Raw genomic sequence first — 23986 nt, 5'->3', positions numbered from 1 at the left:
GTAGACTAAAACCACCAAATTGCATCCTATAAAAGGGCAAATGTTATGGTCTAGGAATCTCAGTGAAGAGCTGTGTAAAAAGTAATCAGTTGCTTTACGACCAATTCAGTAGAACCAACAGGGCGCCTCCACCGGCAGCGCGGTGGCGGGTTCGGCCTCACCTGACAGCTGTGGGGGACTGTGCAGGCCAGATGCTGCCACCACGACAACTTCCTTTTTAATCACAAGGGTTGCAAGAGTTTAAAATATTGTAAAGTGAACTGTTCCAGTGTTTAACTAACTTTGCACAACATCAGGTTTCTTGTTCAGCCGCTCACTGCCCCGGAGTTAAAAGGACAACCTGGCCCCAAGAGCCGGAGGCTGCCAGCCCCCCGCGGGGAGCGGGGCGCAGGGAGAGGCGCGGGCTCCCGACTCCTCCAAGGGCCGGAGGGGCGGCCCCGCCGCTGCTGTCCACACTTCTCTGTGCACCGAGACCGAGCCTGGTGGCAGAGGCAGCTTGAGGCGACTCGGCCGCACGGAGCCCCCAGCCTCCTCCTGTTCCATGCTCACGCCACGGCCTCGTGTCACCTACGCGAGGGACGTGAGACAGGGCGGACCCACAGTCGGAGGGGGTCTCCTCAGCAGGCCCACCCAGGACCGGACTAGCTCCCAAATGACTGCCGCTGAGGACAGAGCCACTTAGCCTGAGTACCTCCTGAATCGACTCAAGATAACTGCTTAGTCATTTGCTCTTACAGACCCCGAAATCTGGGGCCTCACCACAGCTCCTGGCGTGATGGACGCTTCCCCACAGCCTGAGCGCCCTGGCCTGGCCGGCCGGAGCGGGGTGGCCGCCCGAAGGTCAGGGCCCGTCCTTCTGTGCGAGCACCTGATCCAGAGACCAAGAGGTCCGGCTCGCAGGCGGATTTTAGTGCCACCCTTCCTCAGCCCCGTGCCCTCAGGAGGTTTCATTTTACTGCAAGTTCTTTACAGAAAGGTTAACTATTATCTGAAACTTGGTTAGATTCAATTTCCCACCCCTGCTAAGATGATGAAAATAAAATAAACAGTGTAAATAAAATTATGTTAAATAAAAAATGAGATGAGATCATTTCACCATTTTTAAAAGATGGATGTAGAGAGCTCGACTAGATTACCTGCATACCGTCACCAATACATCTGATACCGTGCTCCACGTTCGAACCCCAGCCGGCTTCTAGAAGAAAGGGGTGCGATCACAGCAGAGACCCAGCACCACTGGGGGCGTGGGCTGCACGTGTGCCCCGCCATAGGCAGGTGAGGGGAGAGGAACACGGCTGGAAATCGTACCCCAATCAGCGTGGACACCCTGGAACACCCTTGAGGAGGTCCCCAGGCACCACCTTCAGACCCGACTCCTCTCTGAGAGGCTCGTATCTTGACCAGTGGTTGCTAATTAGCTGTATACTGCCCCCCCTAAAAAAGCTGTATTTGTTTAATAAAGAGCAGCCATGAGCTGAATGATGGAGCAAAAGGCAAGACATGTGGCACTAAGATTCCAGAGTAAGAACACATTTATTCAAACACACGAGAAGGCCACACAGCCTCGCCGTTCCGGAGACGCACGGCAGCTGCTCCTGAGCGCTTCCAGAGCACGCACTGCTGGGGTACACGCTCAGGTGCTGAAACACGTTTACTGCAGACCATTTCCTGTGATTTCCAATCCACATACTATACTTTATAGTGTCAATTAAGTAAGAAATATTAACTTGAGTTTACTTGCTTAACAACATAAATCAAAGGTAACTTTAAAAAGGGAAAACATGCAACACTAACTGGTCTCCCCAGGCGGGATGAGGAGTGTGACACCCACAGACACGCCACGTGGACCTCAGGACGGGTCACACAGCATGTCACATACAGAAATATGACAAGGCGGGAACAACTGCTCAGATGATGTTTGAGCTAGCTCTATCTAAAGATACATATTATGCCAAAGCAGACTTGGAACACTTCACAGGTGTCAGATCCCTGTTCTCCTGAGTACCTGCGAGGGCAGCACCCTGGGCTGAGACGGGCGGCTCACAATGATGACACTGAGCCAAGAGTGTGACCAGCCGAGTCCGCTCCTGTTAAAGCCAAAGTCACTTCTAAATGCACAACACAACTCCCCTGAAGGTGAGAAGGTTCAAATTAAAAGCATAACTTCTGGAAACAGAAGCAGCTTCTGGCTGCTTCCCGCCCTTCCCGCCAGCCCGCGCGTCCACCCGAGAGGACAAGGGGCTGCTGGGGGTGCACGCGCGTCTCGTGGGTCATTTAAAGGGGGCCTGCTCCCGCCCACCGGCGCTCCCCTCTCGGCTCCCTTCCTAACTTCTTTCCTTTCCCTCTTCTGACTCAAGGCCACCAACCAGCCACCAAAGAGCTAGTGACAGCGCGACGAAGAGACTGTCAACGTCCCGCCGGTCCCAGGCTCCAGCCATGCTGCGCGGGGAGCAGCCAGTGCAGCAGAGAAGAGTAGCGTCGCTGGGGACGCCGAGGCCAGCCTGGCGGAGGCCAGACAGGCGACTCTAGAATCAGGAGACCCAGTCGGCTCTTCGGCCCCAAAACAGGGCCCGGCCTCTTCCGTGGGGCAGGAGGAGAAGCCGACTCTGAACCCGGGCCCCAGACAGGGTCCATGGACGCCACATGTCAGAAGCTGCAGCTGAACTGGCTTGCGGTGGGGGAGCCCAGCCTCGCCAGGCCGCTCCACGCTCCAGGCAACGAGAAGTCAGGCGCAGGCTCCCCAACCCCGAGGGCCCCTCAAGACTCTGGGCCTGAGGGCTCAGAGGGCCAGCCGCGTCCGGCCGGGGCACAGGCAGCTCCGGCTGGTTCCGCCCAGAGGTCCCGAAACGCCCGCGCCAGCTCTCCCCGCCACCTCGGACGGCAGCGACGGCGCAGCTTCAGTGGCTTCTCTTCTTTTGTGGGAAGAAGGTATACTTTGTAGGGTTAAACTCTTCCCAAATGCGCTCAAATTCTTCCAGAAAAAGCCTCACATACTCTTCATCCTCCAAAATCAAAACGTTTTCTCTGTTGTTCTGAATGGCTTGCGTGGTCCAGTTGAGGGAGCCGGTGATCAGCACCTTCCTGTCCACTATTGCGAACTTGTGATGCATGTAGCCGAGGTCCTGGTCGTGCCGAACCTGAATACCTGCAAAAGGGCAAGGCAACCTTCATTACTGCCTCTTGCAACACTCCTCATTCAAGCACCTGAGCTCCTCCCCCAGTGTGGACCATGTCTAGCAGCTACTGATTTTGCTGTCTGTTTCCGATTTGGTGGGAAAGGGGAAGCCTGTCATGCTCGGACACGTGGTGGCCGCTGAGCCCGACAGTGACCAGGGGGTAACGCGGACCATTCCAGCAGGGGAGGGGCACACACAGTCCGAAGGGGTGCGAGGGCAGTAGGGACCATGGCAGACATGGAAATACTGCTCTCTTAACATTCAACTTCCTGGAAACAGCCCTCCTGCACCTAGCCCTGGGATGGGGTGAGGTCCCCACGCTGCCTGTGGAGTCTAAAGCAACCAGCATGGCCGTTCAGAGAGGCCAGCTCCAGGAGGACCAGTCAGCAATGCAGACAGAGGCCACTGAGCAAAGACCGTTTGCTGGGTTACCCTGCCTCTGAGCTCTCACTGCTGCCCAGGACTGGGGCGCCCCTGTAGACACCGCCCAGGCCGGAACACACCCCATTTGTAAGGAGAGAGCACGAGCCCGAGGGAGGAGCGCAGAAGCGAGGGAATTGTGTCCCCTGAAGCCAGTCAGCTTTGGCCAGGTGAGCTCCCAGCTTGCACCCAACCTCTCTGACCTCTGAGGCACGAAGAGCCCTATTTGATATAAAAACGAATTATTCTCCCTCACGTGGCCCTGTTTCCTTCAGCAAAGATCCTGTAATCCTTGCCTTTTGTTTTACTATTTGCCCCCTCCCTCCCCCACTGTTTTCAAACTCCCGGTGGGCAGGACCTTGTTTGTCGGTCCACCTGGGCGTCAACCCTGAAGAATGCTTGCCTGGATATGTATCTACAAGGAGATCGTTAGAAATCTGATTTAAAAGACACATTTAAAATGGCTGCCCTGTGGCCGAGTGGTTAAAGTTCCGCGTCCTCCGCTTAGGTAGCCCAGGTTCGTGGGTTTGGATCCTGGGTGCAGACCTACTCCACTCAGCAGCCACGCTCTGGAGGCGTCCCACATACAAAGTAGAGGAAGACTGGCACAGATGTTAGCTCAGGGCTAATCTTCCTCAAGCAAAGAGGAAGATTGGTAACAGATGTTAGCTCAGGGCCAATCTTCCTCAGCAAAAAAATTTTTAAAAATAAATAAAATAGCTGGTTTGCAATAGGGTTGCCAGACTTAGCAAACAAAAATACAAGATGTCCAAGATAAACAACAAATAACTTTTGAAGATAAGTATGTCCTCTGAAGTTTAGTCCCAAGACTAAAAGTGACTCAGTGCTTACCTGAAGTTCACATCTACCTGGGCACCCTGTATTTTGCCCAGCAGCGCTGCCTTGAACACCACGCCCTCCTTGCCCCCTGATCCCAGCACCACTCCTGCTCACCCCAGTAACCACACGCCAGCAAAGCCCGTCAGCTCGACCTTCCAGACAGATCTCGAATCCCACCACTCCTGACCACCTCCAACACTGCCGCAGGCTCTGCCACCCACCGCCCAGCTCCCACTCTGATCCCACATCACCCATTCCTGCCCGGAACCCAAGCTCCTCAGAGCAGCCTGGACAACCTCAGCGAGGCCTTCTGTCCCTTCTGCCCTGCTGACCAACCCTTAAGGGCTTCCCACCTCACAGAAGGGGGTCCAAACACCCCTGCATGAAGCCAGCCCTACTCACCTGTGTGCCCCCTAAGCCTGCGTGCCTTACACGCCTGTGTGCCCCCGGCCTCTCCTCATTACTGCTTCCACCTTTGGCCACAGGGGTGCTCTTGCTCGTCCTCAGACACATGAAGTTGGCATCTGTACTGCTGCTCCTCAAATGAGAAGGCTCCCCCTCCACTGACCCCCGACAGCGCGAAGCTCTGCTCTGCCGTCACACGCCCCCAAGCTGCTGTCCCCACCCACCCCAGGCCTCCCACACTACTTTTTTACGTTTCCTGACCCTTCTTCCTGCCTAAATATTCACACTTCAGTCAGCTTCCCCACTGGGACCGTTCACCGCTGTGCCCAGTGCCTGGAACCAGTCCTGGCCAACACAGCACACAGATCTCTTTCTTAAACAGTTGAGTGATGGCTGGATGCCATCAGAGGGGAATCGAGCCTTAGATGCAGTCTGCTGGCAGTGCCCTTTCCAAACCTGAGGCTCTACAATTCTCTAGAAGCTAGCTAACTAAAAGGCCCAGGCCTATCCAAGTTGTCCCATGAAAAGGACCCGCAGATGTAGGACAACGCGTGACCACCAGGAAGAGTGGAAACGCACATCCTCAATATTTAACTAAGTTTGCAACTCTGCCCACATGGGATGCAACAAGCGCCAGAGGACTCACGTGCCTTCTCATCTGGAGAGCCCTGAGCACAGTCCGGAAGCTGAGCCCGACTCCCGGCGCCCCCGCGTCCTCCCAGCTCAGCGAGAGGCCCATGCGTGTGCCCTGTAACAGGCCGTGAAGGGTGCTGCACAGCTAGGACAGCGCTCACCGGCTCCACGCACCTTCCAGGCATGGGCTACCAGAGCTGACAGGTCAGAGGCTGGCGAAGGAGCGGCTTTCCTGGGTGCCCGAGGGATCGAGGGAGGCGCCAGGTTCAGACCCCAGGCAACTGACGCACGAACGCCAGGGAGGGGGCTCTCGGGACGCACCGCGACACCAAGGCAGAAGGATGGAGCAAAGAATTCACAGGTAAGCCAGGGTCTCAATTTAGACCATCTTAAACTTATTCCTGTCTCCCGGTTCATCTGCCCCCACTCCAGTGAGAGAGGTGGGCCAGTCTTCCCCGTCCTGCAGCTGGAGAAGCAGATTAACTGCTCACCAACTAGACATTTTAGCTCCACTTCTGAGTATATTGTTTGTATTCATTTCAGAAGGCCCAGCATGACATTCACTAGCAGGTTCAAGGTGAAATGGCTTTTTCTGTTAGTCCCTGAGGCCTGAAGCCCTCCACTGCCCTCTGAGAACCTGCTCCCATGAGCAGGGCACTGCCAGGCCTCCGGCTCTCAGCCAGCCTGTCCCCCTGGCCCGCAGAGTTGTTGGCAGCCTGGCCCTTCATTTCCTGAGTGCTGTCAGACGAAGCCATCCTGAGTTCCGGCTGCAAGAGTCAAAACATCAGCTGGCACTGCCACAGCCTTTTCCCACTGAGTCCCAAGGCCAGCGTGGCTCCCGGAAACGTGGGGAATCGCAGGGGCTCCGTCCACGTTCCAGGTGTCCCCAGGCAGGCCCCGGCCTCTGGGAATCGCCCAGACCTTTCTCCACTAGCTGGGAACACACAGCCCGCTCCCTGCCTGGGGTTCACACTCAGATCCAGGGCCTAAGCCCCTCTGCACAGACCCGCCCCTCCCAAGTAGGGCTCTTTACAGACAGCCCTGGAGCTTCTCTGGCGTGAAACCATCCTGACTTCACAAGGCCACCACGAGAAAGAAACCGGGTGTCCCCTGTCCTCAGACCCGGGCCCCCAAGTATCCACCTTCGACAATCTCCCCTCCTCCTACGACCCCGGGGGTCAGATCATCCTCCGCGCCTGGGGCCCCTCCCCAGAGAGCTGCTCGGACCTCTGCCCCAGCCTACCTGCCTTGCGGAGCAGACCGATCTGCGAGCCGTTGAGGGCCATGTAGTCGCAGTCGGTGACGACCCGGACCCGAACCCCGCGCTGGTGCAGCAGCTGCACGGCGCGGCCCAGCTGCGGGCTGGAGAAGGCGAACAGGCAAAGCTCCAGGCTGGTGCGGGCGGCCAGCAGGGCGCACAGCAGGCGGCTCAGCGAGCTCTCGCCGTGGGGCAGGCTGCACGGGCAGCCCGCGGGGGCCCCCGGCGGTCCGGCGCCGCCCGGCGCCTGCAGCAAGGCCTCGGTGCAGGTCACCTGCGACGGGAAGAAGAGCACCTCGCGCCGGCGCCGCCGCCGCCCGGCCTGCAGCCAGCGCAGCACCGAGGGCAGCGCCTCCAGGGCCACCGCGAGGCCCACGGCCGCCGCGGCCGCCACCTGCCACCGTAACCGCCCCATGCCAGCCGGCCGCCGAGGACGCCCGTGGCCCCACCGCGCCTGCGCGCCCGCCGGCCACGTGCACGCGCCGCGCTTGCGCCCCCGCGGGCCACGTGTGCCCACCACCCACGGCGCCTGCGCGCCCGGCGGCCACCAGGCGGCGGCCACCAGGCAACCGCTGCCGTCGGGGGCCTCGGTGCTGCGCGCCTGCCTCGTGCCTCGTGCACCGGGCCCGCCGGCCGTTCCTGCCGCGCACCGCCCGCCGTGGCGGGAAACTGCCCTGTGCGCCCACCACCCCGACAGCACCCGCTGCCCGCAAAGCCTGCAACAGCCCGGTCCTCCTCCCTTCGGAGGCGACAAAGCAGTGCGAACCTCTCGGTTCTCTCCTTCCCTTTTGCCGTGGGGGTGCGGGGCTGGGAGAAGGGTCTGGACACACAGAGAGAAAGAATGTCATTAACACTTAGCTGGTGGCAGGATTTGAACCCAAAGTGCTGGAAGCAGTGGTGTCATGGGGACGGGCCCCAAGTCCAGCGTTAGGCCCTTCGTGTTTCTTCTGACCCTCCCAGTGTGATGTTTTGCTGTTTGAAGGTGCCTGTTCTGCTCCCCGCGTGAACAGAGTGGACAGGGAGAAGTCCATGGTCTTGACTTAGCAAGCACTGGGCCCACTGTATCACTTGGGAGGGGCTGTTAATTTCCACAGGGAGAAAAAAGAAAAGAAAGGGTAAGAATTTTTCGTATTTCCTCTTTCCTGAATCCTGCTTAGGAATTTTCAGGGCAAAAGCGACGTCTCCCTGTGGGCTTTACCTGGAGATGACAGCCTACTCTGCAGTGTCCTTCTTGTAGCCGGCTGGTGGTCTCCCTGACTTCACCTGTTAAAAATCAAAACCCTGGATGGAGGAAAAGAAGGAGCTGGAAAACCATGTTTTGACTGGAAACTGTAGGCTAAACACAAAAGGAACTGCTCATAAACACTGTCCCCTAGTTATTGCATTTATTTCCCAAGGGGACAACAGGCTAACAATCCTGAAGCTACTGTACACGTGCACTAGGGTTGAAGAATTAGTAACTGGCTGGCAGGTAGCAGGAGCCAGGGCACTCTCTCTTGGACAGAGAAGATGGAGAGAAGCACGGGGAAAGGCCGGAACGATCCCTGTGGGACTGGATGGGAGTCAGAGACAGCAGTGGGAACTCAGGTTTAGCTTAATATGTATATTAATAGACATAAAATGTCAGCTTTGACATATGTAGAACACCTACTTCAGTCCCTTGGGAGGCCCAGAAGCAATGAAAGCCAGCAGGAATGAGCACACCTAGCTCCCAGATCTTGGTTTCTAAGTCCCACTCTCCAGTAAAGGGAACTAGAGGTCCTTGGAGAAATGACTGATTCCAGGACTGGGCAGGGAAAATATAAGATGAGCTTGAGGCATCTTGTAGTACCAGAAAGTAAGGAAGTACTCAAAAAACAGAAAGATGGCAGCATGTACAAAGGACACAGGTGCCAACCTGAAAGAACTCCCAGTGGCCCAACTGGAAAAATTTGAGGAACAAAATAACAGTATTGGATAATAACCCCAGTACAAAATAAATAAACATGATGAAATTGAGGATGAAGGAGCTGAAATTTCCCTGGATTAGGGTGAGACTATGCCTTGTACTCACAGGATGATGTGGGAAACAAAATAACCAGTTTCTGAGCTCGCCTTGCAGAAGAGCAGGAGGCCGCAGTTAAGAGAGGAGCTTACTAGCAAGTCCACCGGACTGAGCATCCTGCAGGGACATTGAGAAGCTAAAATGACTGGTTGTAAACTTGAGACATCGAAGACTAAAAATCCACCACGTGCAACACATCGAACGAGAGGCACTCCTGTGCGGAGGATTGGGAACTTCAGCCCCAAGGCCATGTGCTCCCCCTCCCCTACCTAAAACCCCAAAGAAAAGCCCTGCCTGTAGCTTTTTGGCGGGTTCGGAATCGTAGCATTAGCTGCCCTCTCTCCTTGCTCAGCGCTTTGCAATAAAATTCCTACTTTCTCCCACTCCACCCGGTGTCAGAGATGACTTGCTGTGTGACGGGTGAGCAAATCACTGCAGGTTCGCTGTCAGAGTCTGTACTGATATAAATAAGTGACTAAATAAATGAGAGAGAGAAGACACATCTTCTTACAGAAGAATTCCAGGTAATATATGTAGATAGCCCCACACACAGGAAGGGGAACTAAATCTCCTGCCTGTTTGAGGCAGACTCCTTTAGGGCGGGCTGGACTTGGTGACTGTGGTAGGGAAAGCAGAAAAATAAGCTTTACACGGAGAAAACTGGTGGACGCCACCTTACCCAAGTGAGAGTTAACATCGCCAGAGACGTTACGTGGATGTCCTGTCCCCCTGAGATGATGTGGTGAAGAGGGCGCTTCACCTCTGGCATTCTTTCCCAAAGCTCAAAACCCCAGTTCGATCATGAGAAAAAATCAGAAACCCAGAGTGGAGGACGTGTTATCACATTCCACGGGATTTTCCAAGGCTGCCAGGGTCATGAAAAAAAAGGAGCAACTTGGAAACCGTCACAGACCATAGGAGAGTGCAGAGACAGGACAATTGAATCTAGTGTGGTGCCCTGGACAGAACTCTGGAATAGAAAGATGATATTAGTGGAAAAACTGCTGAAATCCAAATCAAGTCTAGAGTTTAACGGTAATGTGCCAACGTCAGTTTCTTTGCTTTGAAAAATGTGCGACAGCAACGTAAGATGCTAACGATAAGGGGAACTGGGTGAAAGATGTAGGGGACTTCTATTTGCTGACTTTGAAACTTTTTTGGTAAGTCTAAAATTATTCCTAATACAAAAGTTTATTAAAAATGTTAAATGTGCACCTTCCATAGGATCCAGTTATCCCACTCGTAGGTATAACCCTAGAGAAATGAAAGCTCAGGTCCATACAAAGGCTTGTACACAAGTGTTCATAGCAGGTTTGCTTGTAATAACCCAAACCTAGAAACGACACAAATGCCCATTCACGAATAGATAAACTTTTGCTTGGCTATACAATGGGATACTATTTAGCAATAAAAAGAAAGAAACTGCTGATATATACCACAACGTGGATGAACTTCAATTATGCCAAGTGAAAAAACCCACACAAAAAGAATACGTACTGTATGATTCCCTTTATATAAAATTCTAGGAAATGCGAACCATAGTGACGGAGAGCAGATCAATGCCTGTCTAGAGACAGGAGGAGAGGCAGGAGGGTTACAAAGAGATGTGGGGTGATGGCTGTGTTTGTTATCTTGACGGTGGAGATGGTTTCACGGGCATACGTATGTTAAAACTTGTCAAATTGTATGGTTTTAGTAAGTATAACTTCTTGTATGTCAATTATACTTCAGTAAAACTGATTTTTTTAAACTAGAGCCCCTGAGTTTAATTCTGACTCCCCCAGTTCCCGGCTGCATGGGCTAGGGCCAGTTGCTTCATCACTTGGAGCCTCGCTTTCTTCATCTAAAATGATAATAAAGAAAGAGAGGCACTTCTTGTTATGGCAGTGTAAAGAGGCAGTCACTTCCTCTCTGCAAAAAATAGACAGAAAACTGGGGAAAACAGTCACGAACAACCACCTCAGGGCCCTGTGAATCCAGCAAAGGCCGATGACAAATGGGAAGCGTCAGTTCTGAGACACTGCTGGAGCTGAACGGGGGCAGTAGGAGGCTGTGGCCCTGTTAACTGAAGCCACTCCCACTCCTGCACCCCCAGCTTGGCCGGCAAAGGTGGTAGGATTTCCAGCGTGGCCTGGCTGCAAAACCTACAGATTTGCTGGCTGAAAGTGGTGGATTCAGTTAGGAATGAGTGAGGAAAACCTGCAGCCTTACTAGCCCAAGCTTCCAGTCCAAGTTGGGGTGAGCAGTAGACCAGCCAGAAATTAGAAGAGCTGAGGTATGCTCTCCACACATCTCTGGCTAACTAGGGAGCCATGCATGAATGGGAGGGACCCAGGAGAGCCCAGGGAATCTGACAGCCAAGGAAGGCTTGACGGGGCTCCCCAACCCACACACAGATTGATCAGCAGAGGGTGGGAGTCCTGCAGCTACAAGCATTTGGTCACGACCTCTGCCAAAATCATTGGCTGACTCTTACATTAGGAGGACACAGGGGTGACCCCCAGGAAAAAATAAAAACAAGAGTTTTAAAAAAACTGCTGAGCAGACACACAAGTGGCCGCACACCGCAGAAGGAGAGATTCTTCAGTTTAAGTGCAGGCAAGTTTCCAAAGGACGAGAACCTCAGAAAATAAAATAGAATCCAGAGCTGCCACACTGTATCACCTAAAATGTCCGATTTTCAACCAAAGCTTACTAGACATGCAAAGAAATGGGAAAGTGTAGCCCACATCGAGGGGAAGCGGCAGCCAATAGAAACTGGCTTTGAATGGACCCATATGTTGGATTTAATAGAAAAAGACTTCAAAGCAACTCTTATAAATATGTTCAAAAAATTAAGGAAAATACGAAGACATTGTCTTTGAATGCTGATTCATTGAATCAACAGAGACTCTCAATAAAGAAACAAATTATTTAAAAAGTCTGCGCAAACCGTCAGTGTAGGTTCATCAGTTGCAACAAATGTCCCCGTCTGGGGGGAACTGATGGTGGACAAGGCTGTGCATGAGGGCCGGGGGCGTATGGGAAATCTCTGTGTCTTCCCCTCAGTTTTGCTGTGAACCTAAAACTGCTCTGAAAAATGAGGTCTTAAAGAAAAAGTCTATGCAAACCATACATGAGATAAAAGGCTAATTTCCAAAATATGTAAGGAACTCTTACAACTCAGTAGCAAAAAAAGAGTAACTCAATTTAAAAATGGGCTAAAGATTTGAATAAACATTTCTCCAAAGAAGACATACAATTGGCCAACAGGCATTTGAAAAGATGCTCAATGTCACTAATTGTTAGGGAAATACAAATCAAAACCAGAATATCACCTCACGTCTGTTAGGATGGCTATTATCAAAAAACCAAAAGACAGCAGGTATTGTCAAGGATGTGGAGAAATTGGAACCTTGTGCACTGTTGGTGGGAATCCAGATGGTAGAGCTGCTATGAAAACCAGTACAGGGGCTGGCCCCACGGCCTAATGGTTAAGTTCCGAGTGCTCCACTTCAGTGGCCCGCGTTCAGTTCCCAGGTGCAGACCTAGACCACTCATCAGCAGCCAAGCTGTGGGGGCGTCCCACATACAAAAGAGAGGAGGATGGGCACCAGATGTTAGCTGAGGGACAATCTTCCTCAGCAAAAAGAGGAAGATGGGCACAGATGTTCGCTCAGGGCTAATCTTCCTCAGGAAAAAAAAAACCAGTACAGAGTTCCTCAAAAAAATTAAAACAGAGCTACCATATGATCCAGCAATCTCACTTCTGGGTGTTTATCCAAAAGAACTGAAGTCAGGATGTTGAAGAGACATTAGCACTCCTACGTTCAGTGCAGCACTATTCACAATAGCCAAGATGTGGAAGCAACCTACATATCCATTGACAAAGGGATGGACAAAGAAAAAATGGTGGTATACACATACAATGGAGCATTATTCAGCCTTAAAAAAAGAAGGAAATCCTGCAATATGCAATAACATGGATGACCTTGAGGACGTTATGCTAGCTGAAATAAGCCAGTCACAGACAAGGACAAATATTTCATGATTCCACGTAACTGATGTGTCTAAAATAGTCAAACTCATAGAATCAGAGAGTAGAATGGTGGTTTCCAGCGGACCGTGGGGAGAGGAAAATGGAGTTGCCAGTCAATGAGTTTCCAGTCTCTCTTACGCAAGGTGTATAAATTCTAGAGACCTGCTGGACAACGTTGTCCCTACAATTAACAATTATGTGCTGTACACCTAAACATTTAACAGGGAAAATCTCATGCTGTGTTCTTACCATGGGAAAATAAAATTTGAAAATGAAGTCTAAATGGAAATTCAGGAGTTGAAAAGTGCAATTCCAGCACTAAATTCACTAGAGAGACGCTATGGCAGTTCTCAGAGGCCAGAAGAAAGTCAGCGGCCTTCAGCATAGATGGATGGAAATTACTCAATCTGAAGAACGAGGAAAAAGAAACAGGTCAGAGATCTGCAGGACAGTGTCAAGAATCTCAACATACCTGTAACGGGAGGCCCGGAAAGAGAGGAGAAAAGAGCAGAAAGATATCTGAAGAAATAATGGTTGAAAATTTCCCAAATTTTCTGAAAAACCTGCAGATTCAAAAGCTCAACAAACTACAAGTAATTTTAAACACAAAGAGAACAAGATCGTTTTGAAGGCAAAAGAGAAAAGCAACTCATGTCCAGGGGAAGAGCAACGAAAAGAACAGGAGTAACACAAAGCAAAGCACATTTGACGTTCTCAGAAACGCCGGAAGGCGGAAGGCAGTGGGATGACACATTCAGAGTACTGAAAGGGAAAATGTGTCAACCCAGAATTCTAAACCAGTAAAACTGTTCACCAAAAATGAAGGTGAAATGAAGATCTTCCCAGATAAAAACAGAGATTGTGTTGATAGCACACCTCCTTACCAAAAATACCAAAGGTGCTCCTTCAGACTAAAAGGAAGCCACCCCAGATAGGCGCTGAGACCCACGGGGGAGATGGCAGAAGTGGGAACAGTAAATATGTGGATACATAAACAAAATTGTGATTGGTGTGTTTTCTTTTCTTCTCTTAATTTCTTTATAATACATAAAATAATTTAAGAAATAATAGGGGCCAGCCCTGGAGCCGAGTGGTTGAGTTCGCGCACTCCGCTTCGGCGGCCCAGGGTTTCGCCGGTTCGGATCCTGGGCGTGGACGTGGCACCGCTCGTCAGGCCATGCTGAGGAGGCGTCCCACATGCCACAACTAGAAGGACCCACAACTAAAATATACAACTGTGTACTGAGGAGTTTTGGGGAGAAGGAAAAATAAAATCTTAAAAAAAAAGAAATAGATAAAAAATAAATAATACAACACTTTATTTTGGGTTAACATGTGCAGATGTGATATATATGATAATGACAGCACAAAGCCAGGAGGAGGAAATGGAACTACATTGGGGTAAAGTTGCCATATTTTCCAGAATTAAGTCAGCATTAACCTGAAGTAGACTGTGATAAATTAAAGATGCATATGGTAATCTTTGGAGCAACCACTAAAAAATACCTTTAAAAAATATCTTTAAAAATCAGAAGTTAAAATCGTATTAAAAATTTTTCATGTATTAAAAAATGTATTAAAAAATATTCATTCAACAAAAAATGAAGACATAAAAACGAAACAGGAACAAAAAGACATGAGACACCTTGTGAAAATAATTATGCCACTAAATCGCACACTTAAAATAGTTTCAATGGCAACTTTCATGTTATATATATTACCACAATAAAAACATTTTTTAAAGTCTTACATATTTTCTATATGTGTGTCATATAGAAATATATAGACATACAGAAAATGGACATGAGACATATAGAAAATAGCAAAGGGCAGATAGAAATCTCGTCACATCAATCATCACGTTGAATGCGGGTAGACTAAGAACTCCAAATCAAAAAGCAGAGATCGTGAGGCAGGATCAAAAGGCAAGATCAAAGATATGCTCTCTACAAGAGAGACGTTTTAGATCCAAAGACGCAAATGGATTGAAAGTAAGAGGATGGAAAAAGATAAACCATGTAAACGGCAAACATAAGAGAGCAGCTTGCCGTATTAATATCAAATAAAATAGATTTTAGAACAAAGAATAATATTCAAAATAAAAAATTAAGCTTGGCAGGAGTTAAAAAGGGGTGTTCAATGCCACTAGTATTTAAAGGTACATTCTTAAGAATTACAATGGAGAAATTTAGGAAAGATGCTCGGGTAATTGCCCAATAGCCTGAACAAATACTCCAGGCCGTCCGTTCCTGGAAGCGCGTAAGTATATTTAACATAATAGGAAACCCTTGACTGCCTTCTTTGACCTTTGACGCAAAGGGAAGCCTCAAGGCCTGGAACGTCTTCTCTGTCCTACTCAGTGTGAAAAGCTCCAGAAGCACAAAACCAGACTGAGTCACCAAGGCAGCCGTCCGGCTGGGCCTGGGGGCAGCACCGACTCGGCTTTCCCCTAAGTCTTCTGCTCCCTCACCTCCCATGGGAATCAGTCTTCGAGAACTGCACTGTTCCCAGGGGAGAAAAGCCCACGGCTGTCCAGAAAAACTAGTCAGTGCATGGCCTTGCCTGTCCGTCCTTGTCAATGAAAGTTTCATCATACACTGGAAATTTAGATCACACATTCCGGTGAAATGAATGCTGAGCTAATATTTATGTTGGGCTCCTCCTTACCAAGTGGAGGCGGTTACTAGATTGGCAGATGATGGGGTTCAGGGCCGGCCGCCCCGAGATGCGCCACTCTGGTATGCGGACTATTTCGAGCTGAAGACAATGAAGGCTCAAAGGCTCAGGAAGAGCATCCGACCCCACCACCCCCCCAAACTGCCTAAAAGACTTCAGCACAGGAGGCCTGTTCCAGGACGGAGCCCGCACCGTGGGAGAGCTGTAGCAGGATGGAAACTGTGATAAAAGGACACCAACAAGCCCATTTTTGGGGCCCAGCAAAACCCGTTTAACAAACGTTGGCGTTCCATCTCTATGTAAATTGTCTTCCTCCTCTTTGAAGCCCCAAATCACTGTCCCCAACATCCTCCTTGTCTGTAGCTGGACACTTAAACAGGCAGCCTCGGCCAGACCGCTGAGTTACTCAGCTTCTTCTGGGTTTCTCTCGTGTACACATGCTATTAAATTTTGTTTGATTTTCTCCTGCTAACTTGCCTCTTGGATTATTTGACCAGCCGTAAGAACCTTAAGGAAAAGGGGGGCATTCTCCCACTTCCCCAACAGTTTTGGCGTCATGCGCAGGAGCCCCACTGGCTGGGAAGCTGCCTTTTCTGGCTGAAAGAACTGCTTCCTCCTGGGGCCACTGCGGATGAGGACATCCTGGGTCACCTGACGAAAGCCAGCAAAAAGTAAGACTTCTCACCACATCAGCCTCCTGGAATCTCTATCTGTGGGGCCCGGTGGAAGCAAGTGGTGAGAAGTTTTTCTCTCTAAATTTAGGTTGGCAGGAGAAAATATTTGGGAAACGAGTTTCTTTGTGACTCTGGTAAATTTTGTCAACGAAAATAATCCACAACCAATCTATAAATGAAAATTTGGGAGAGTTTATTCTGAGCTAAAACGTGAGGACCATGGCCCGGGGCCTTTCTTCCCAAAGGAGGAAAGGGCACCAAAGAAGTGGGGTGCACAGAGTGGTTATATACCCCAAACAGGATGTTTCACATAGGATTGAAATGTCCCTTTTACAATAGTCGGGAGACTGCTCTGTAGGCACAGCGATTGATGGAAACAGCAGGTAGGTCTGCTGTCTCGGTGGACACAGCAGGGTGGCAGGCTGCTGTCTCTATCTGGGTTGTCACAGGTGAGCTGCGTGGTCAAAGGTAAGTGCAGTCATCAGTTCCTAGCCTAAGGAAAAATGCTTATCCCTAAGGAAATGTCAATGTGGGGGTAAGTTGCACCTTTGTCTCAAGGGCCTTTGTTCTGGCCATAGTAAATGTTTTAAAGCAGATATACAATGTGTGCTCAACAGCCACGGTCAGGCCCTTTTGGAAAAAAACAAAGTCAGGCCGAATTAGCTTTATACCAAATGGCTTCCTCATGTACTCCAATATATCCTATTGCTTGCCATTTCTATTTGTCAGTTTGGTAGAGTACTCTTGGCTTTATTGATTCTTTTCCTCCCAGAGATAGCCATTGTGTTTCTCTTTTGTCGCTGTCTTTTGTGTCATGTGTCGTAAGAAGGAAATACCCTAGGGCAGGACGCAGGCATAGGCCCTACAAGCCTGTTGTCCGGGCGGCCCCAGCGGCTGGTGAGTTTGCGGTCTCACCGACTATCGTCTACCTAGACAAACTTTGCTGTGGATTAGTGTGCACATGAAGTGAAAGCTGTTGCCAGGGGAATCTTGGAAGCCAAAAACACCACAGATTTGGTGGGCACAAGTTGAGAAGTTAAGAGCCACTAGGGTGTTCGCCACCTCAAGAAGTCTCTCACAGAAGGGTGAGTTGGTCACAGAACGGGCCCCCACCAACTTCAAGGAAATGTCCGTGCAACGATGAGGCACTCTGCAAAGCACACACGACCCCCAGCCCCGCAGCTCCTCCCTCCTGGGTATTATTCTGGCTCCAAGAGACCCGAGGCTTAGCTGAAGCTGTCGTTGTGCATGTGAGGAAAAAACCGAAAAAACGGATGATGCTTTTCCCTCCTTCTTGTTCCGTGTCCTGAGAATTTGGCTTCTTGACCAGTGAGAATATTCTCCTTGGTCTCCACCATATAGAAGGTGCATTTACCGGGGTGTACGTTGGTGGCCAGTCAAACAGACTGGGGTTCCGAGCTCTCTCTGTCTGGCTGTGCCAAGCTCTCAGGGGAGTTTGTCATAAAGGGCCAAGTCCATAAGGGCTTTGTTGTCTCAGCCTTCTTTGCTGGATAGTGCTGGAAAAATCCCATTCCAGTAGCACCTGCCCCGTGTCACGGATTAGTGGGTCTGTGACTGGAGGCGTCCCACACTCTCGTGGGGGACCAGAGACACCGTTTTCGCTACACCATCCTTACCGCCTGTGCAACGAAGGTCTTTCCTTTCTCTGAATATTTCTGGGAGTGAACTTTTGGATCATGGGGGCTCCATCATCCGTGCCCTCTCCAGGGACGCCTCTTGTGTCCATGGTAAAGGTTTATCCTAAGCCTGGAAATTTACTTCTGCATCTTTCCTTAAAAAGGCTTATTGGGTTGAGTCACTATTGGAGTAAATATACAAACAGAGATCCTACTCGTCAATGGCCAGACGATGGATTGTTTGAATTGGAAAAACTTCTACATTTGAAAACTGTTTTAGAGAGCTCTCATAACAAGCAGCTGCCTTATTGGTATTTATGGGAAGATCAAATTGAAAAGAAAACGGAAAAAAGCATAACGGCTAGCCTTAAGGAATCTCTCAATAAATTAAAAGAACAGAAGTCAGACTTAGAGCGAAGATTAAAAAGTGAATTCAATGAGAATTCCTTCTCCCCCGTCCTGTGCTCCCCTATGTCCCCAACTGCCTGTCCCCGATTCCCCAGAACGTCTGTTGGATCTCTGGGCCCCGGGTTCAAACCCTCGCCCTCAGGACTGAGGTCCCCAGCCAGCTCCCTTAGATCCTAGGACTCCAGCTTCGCCACAGGGCATTCAGCTGCCTGCTTTAACTTCTCTCTCAAGAAGACTTCCGGGGGCACTCAGGCCTGACCTCCAAGTGAGGTGCGTACAGGTTAGTTGTGTAAATGCTGAAAGCCAGGAAGCGAATTTGGCAGAAGCGGCCAGAAAAAGCAGAAAGGTTTACTCTGCTGTCCCTTGTAAATCTTCCTACTTTCCAAGGCTCTGTCCTCGGGCTCCGCCAGCTTCAGGGGCTCCTATGCAGTGTCCATTGCTGATGTCTCCTGGACCCCCGCTGCAGAGAATTCGCGTGCCCTGGACAGCACCCGATCTATGGAATTATAAACCTCTCCTGCCTCCGTCGTCAGAAGACCCTACTAAGTTTAGAGAGGAATTAGAAAGATTGGTGGCTGTTCATAACCCCACCCACAGAGAGCTTGACTGGCTGCTGAGGGGGGTTCTTCCAGCCCAGGATTACGCTGTAGTTATCAGACAGGCCAGACAATCCCCTGGAGAAAACTCCCCTCACGGGGGAGACAGAGGGCCAGACCCTTTCCCAGATCCTCCTACAAATGACCAGAAAGTGGCCCAAGTAGACGCTGATTTAATAGGAGCGATTTTAGAGGCCTTTCCTCCCAAAGTTAATTGGTCAAAAATTGAATTACGTACTCAGAATGAAGGGGGACGTTTGATACAAACTTTCCAAAAGCACACTGCCTTAAACCCGGAAGCCCCAGAGCGCAGGAATCTCCTCATTTCTGCTTCAGTTGGAAACTTTCTTCCTGATATAAAAAAACAAATTCTAAATAGTGTGGTTGCCTGGTCAGGCAACCGTAAAGCGTAATAATGGAGGCTGCTGCACAATTCTTCGAAAATAGTCAGCAGGACAGCAAAAGAAAAGAGAATTAAAGACCTCTCTTCTCGCTTCACAAGTTGAATGTTTTGAGGAGCAAAAAGGCAACCCTGAGAGTAAACTAAAGCCCGCTCAAGGCCTCCCTATTGGCCCCCGGACACTTGCAGGTCTTGCAAGAAACCAGGGTATTGGGAAAGAGAATGTCCTGCTCTTAAGAGAAGGGAAAGTTTAAAAAATGTCCCCGCCTGGCCCCAGAATCCCCAGAAGCCTGGTTTTTCTCCTCCTGAGGGGCGTTTCTCCCTTAAATGATGGGGTCCGCCAATCCTCAGTCACACCCCTGAGCCACCGTTAACCTTAAAATAGAGGATCAGAAACTGAATTTTTTAGTTGACACTGATGCAACTTTCTGTACTATTTGTTCGAAGGATTTACGTCTGCCTGTCACCTAGATTCTATTGAGGCTGTGGGGGGCTCTGGGCAGCTGTTTCACTGCCCGTATCTCAGCCCGCTCCAGGATCTTTAGGCCCCTGAACACTCATCATGCCTTTCTGGTCTCTGACTGGTCACCAGCAAACCTCTTTGGCAGAAATTTATGTAAATTTAATGCCACTATAAATCGTAATGAAAAAAGTGTTTCTATCTCCTTACCCTCTGACCAAACCCCGAGTCTCCTACTTTCCTTGCTAGAAACTCGTCCTGATTTAAATTCTTCTGAAGAGGATGAATCTTTAAAAGATGTCCCAATTAGTCTCTGGGCTACACATGCAGATGAGGCAGGATTGTTGCTTAGTGCGGAACCCATGCGCATTACTTGGAAGAAGAATAAAGCATCTCCACCAGCAGCCCAGTACCCGCTCTCCGGAGATGCAGAGCAAGGAATTGAACCCAGAATAGACCCCCTTTTGCAACAGGGTAGACTAGTTTTTGCTTCCTCACCCTGTAACTCTCCAATCTTGCCAGTAAAAAAAAGAAGGCATATTTGACTCAGATGGAAACCAAATCTATAGATTTGTACAAGACCTCAGAGCTGTAAACTCTTTGTAATCCCTGTGGTCCCCAATCCAGCTGTCATCCTGACGTCAGTTCCTGCTGACGCAGCCTGGTTTACAGGCATTGACCTCTGCTCTGCTCTCTTCTCAATCCCATTGCACCCTGACTCACTTTCTTTTTGCATTTACGTTTAAAGGGAGACAATTAACATGGACTCAGGGATATTGTGAGGCCCCTCAGTATTTTCCCAGGTCCTTAAAGCTGACTTGGATTCTGCAGCCCTTACTCAAGGCTCCACTACTGCTCAGTCTGTGGATGACCTTCGACTCTGTAATCAAACTGAGCAGGGAGCCCTCACAGGCCCCTCACTCTCCTGAGGGCACTAGCTGAACGAGGCCATGAAGCCTCCAGATCTAAACTTCAGTGGGTGCAAATGACTGGTACCTGCTTAGGGCATGAGACATCTCAGGGCATTCCAAAGCCAACCCCCAAACGCCGTGAGTCAATTTTGTCCATTCCTCTCCCCAAAACGAAAAAACAATTATGCAAATTTCTAGGGGCAGCTGGTTACTGCAGACGATGGATTCCTAATTCTGCAGCCCTTGCTAAACCGCTGTATGCTCTTCCCCCGGATATCACTCCAGAGCCTATCTCCTGGCCTTCAGAGGCATCACCCTCCTTCGAAGCCTTACAGTTAGCTCTGTCCACTCCTCCAGCTCTCGGTTTACCTAATTTTGACAAACCTTTTCATCTACACTGTCATGAAAATAATGGAATTGCTGCAGGCATTCTGGGACAATCTTTTGCCTCTCAATTGCACCCTATAGCATACTTCTCATGCCAACTAGACCCTGTGGCATGAGGTGTGCCCCCATGCTTACGTGCGGTGGCCGCAGCTGCCACCCTGATTGACAAAGCCAGTACTTTACCATTAGGCTCTCCCATTCATCTCTGTGTCCCCCATGCTGTGTCCGCTATCTTGCAAGTACGTAAGACCCAACGCCTCTGTACACGGCGACAGGCCACCTGTGGGCAGGCTCTTTTAACCAACCCTTCCGTCATCTTACATCGTTCTAACATTTTAAATCCAGCTACTCTGCTGCCCCTCCTGAGGATGGAGAGCCCCACTCCATCCCACATGATCGCCTCGAAACTACAGAAGTGGTCTCAACGCTACGAGAGGATCTCTCGGACATCCGTTTAGACAATCCAGACTGACTTCTGGTTTGTGATGGCTTCTGTAAGTGAAATTTCCAGGGAAACATAATAACTGGTTATGCCATAGTTTCCCCACGTGAAACGCTTGAAGCTTATTCTTTGCCCACTGTAAAATCAGCCCAAGCTGCTGAACTCATAGCTCTTACTAGAGCCTGCACATTAGCAGAAGGAAAAGCTGCCACTATTTACACAGACTCCAGATACGCTCTTGGAATCTGCCGTGCTGTGGGCACAATTTGGAAATCCCATGGATTCTTAACTTCTGCGGAATTCCTGTTGCTAATGGACATTTAATTGCAGCCTGATTATAAGCTCTTCTCCTCCCTTCCAAAATTGCCATTGTTCATGTTCAGCCCATACGAAGGGTGACGGAACAAGAGTGCAACACCACCATGCAGACTTTGAGAATACTCCAGCCAGAGACGAGCAGCCGAGCCTCTGTGGTCCTCCACAATCGACGTGCTCTGGATGCGCAGACTGCCCAGCAAGGAGGAGCCTGGGCATCATCGCTGAAAAATGTTGCTTTTATGTGAATCAAACTGGGCGAGTAGTATCTAACTGATATCTATTAAAAGAGAAGATTGACGTTTTCCATCAGATAAATGAAGCCCACACATTTTGTAGGACAGACTTATCTCCAGGATTGGGGAGCCGGTTTAACGTAGTGTGGGGAAATATGCTACCGTTTGTCCTTTTCTGCTTGTTTATCCTCATTCTGCTCTATGGTCTTTTCTCTCTTTGCAGATTTCTTACCACTTGGCTACTAACTCGATTTTTCTCTCCGCAGTCACCAGCTCAGCTTTTAATTTGTGAAACTTCCAGGGAGGTTTCAGAGGATGGAACTGATGGGGTTCAGGGCCGGCCGCCCCGAGATGCGCCACTCTGGTATGCGGACTATTTCGAGCTGAAGACAATGAAGGCTCAAAGGCTCAGGAAGAGCATCCGACCCCACCACCCCCCCAAACTGCCTAAAAGACTTCAGCACAGGAGGCCTGTTCCAGGACGGAGCCCGCACCGTGGGAGAGCTGTAGCAGGATGGAAACTGTGATAAAAGGACACCAACAAGCCCATTTTTGGGGCCCAGCAAAACCCGTTTAACAAACGTTGGCGTTCCATCTCTATGTAAATTGTCTTCCTCCTCTTTGAAGCCCCAAATCACTGTCCCCAACATCCTCCTTGTCTGTGGCTGGACACTTAAACAGGCAGCCTCGGCCAGACCGCTGAGTTACTCAGTTTCTTCTGGGTTTCTCTCGTGTACACATGCTATTAAACTTTGATTGATTTTCTCCTGCTAACCTGCCTCTTGATTATTTGACCAGCCGTAAGAACCTTAAGGAAAAGGGGGGCATTCTCCCACTTCCCCAACAGGGACAACTAGCCAAATTCCCATTTGAACATAAGAACAATTTTTCCAGGGAATGTCGTGCCCTAGAAAAACAGAAACATCCATATCCAAAGATGAGGGGCACAGTGGGCACTCATCTCTTCCCTTCATTGACCCTTGACCTGTGCGGGCTGAGGGTCCCCGTTTCCTCTGAGCGGGTGAGTGAGACATACAGCTGGCAGTTGAGCGCACCACTGCCACCCAGGTATGTTGCCAGCCATCTTCCTCTCAGATGGACAGACCTTTAAATATCTTTAAGAGATGAGCTATTTCCAAAAGTTGAACAAAATGCTAAGCACACAGTTATAGACACTCAACCGATGTCTCTGGAATAAATGAGCGTTATCTTCTTTTCACCATCAACTCCAAACACTGACTTTGGGAAAACTATCCAAGATTACTAAAGCAGCTTCAACTTTCAGCGCACACACAGCTGGCCGCTCACTGGTGTCTTTTTAAAAAAAAATTTGTTACAATACACATGACATAGTTTGCCATTTAACCATATTTGAGTGTAGAGTTCAGTGGTATTAAATGCATTCACCTCGTTGCGCAGCCATCACCACCATCCATCGCCGTAACTCTTTTCATCTTGTAAAACTGAGACTCTGTCCCCATTAGACAATAACTCCTCATTCTCCCCTGCTGCAGCCCCTGGGCCACTATTCTACTTTCTGCATCTGTGTGTATGGCTACTTTAAGTACCTCATATAAGTGGATTCCTACAGTATTTGTCTTTTTGTGACTGACTTTTCACTTAGCGTGATGTCCTCGAGATTCGCCCGTGCTGTATCATATTACAGAGTTTCCTTCCTTTTTAAGGCTGAATAAGCTTCCATTGTGTGTATGCGCAGGTTTTCCCTGCTATGTAACGGTGAAGCGTTCCTATGAAGCCCTTTGGAAGCCAAAATGACTTAGGGTGAAGAAGCAATTTTCATTAATTTATATGGGGAAAATTTTTGAGCATTCCCAGACCCAAATAATAACCTCCCAGAATAAAGGGAGATAAAGCACAGATGCGCACGGGCACAGTTCACAGCTGTGGCTGCTGCATGCTGAGGTGCCGAGTGCGGTTCCCAGGAAAGGAGCTTGGCGCGCCACCCTCACTGCGCAGGGTGTGAGCTGCCCCCGTGACAGCTCACTGCGAAACGAACCCTGAATGCTATTTTCTATTTCTTTCTCTCTCT

General features: G+C 49.8%; 1 protein-coding gene and 1 long non-coding RNA gene across 2 annotated transcripts; one reads left to right on the top strand and one right to left on the bottom strand.

Moving 5' to 3' along the window:
- Positions 1–1514: 1514 nt before the first annotated feature.
- PLD6 (phospholipase D family member 6) lies at positions 1515–7514 on the bottom strand. The gene is made up of 2 exons (XM_023653687.2): positions 6718–7514; positions 1515–3145 (listed from the first exon to the last, which is right to left on the bottom strand). The coding sequence occupies exons 1-2, from the start codon at positions 7145–7147 to the stop codon at positions 2898–2900; spliced, it is 678 nt and encodes a 225-aa protein (XP_023509455.1). The 5' UTR covers positions 7148–7514; the 3' UTR covers positions 1515–2897.
- Positions 3137–22707, top strand: LOC111775748 (uncharacterized). Its single transcript, XR_002811725.2, has 3 exons — positions 3137–3766; positions 5656–5835; positions 22203–22707. It is a non-coding gene; the product is annotated as an uncharacterized lncRNA (long non-coding RNA).
- The last annotated feature ends 1279 nt before the right edge of the window (positions 22708–23986 follow it).

The sequence above is a fragment of the Equus caballus genome, chromosome 11, assembly GCF_041296265.1.
Source record: "Equus caballus isolate H_3958 breed thoroughbred chromosome 11, TB-T2T, whole genome shotgun sequence".
NCBI lineage: Eukaryota > Metazoa > Chordata > Mammalia > Perissodactyla > Equidae > Equus > Equus caballus.
This window is presented reverse-complemented; position numbering and strand designations above follow the sequence as displayed.

Excerpts from the sequence above, each read along its gene's own strand:
- PLD6 (XM_023653687.2), bottom strand. The coding sequence starts at position 7,147 with ATGGGGCGGTTACGGTGGCAGGTGGCGGCCGCGGCGGCCGTGGGCCTC. Across the intron at positions 3,146-6,717 it reads CGGTCTGCTCCGCAAGGCAG|GTATTCAGGTTCGGCACGAC; the intron begins GTAGGCTGGGGC and ends GCCCTTTTGCAG.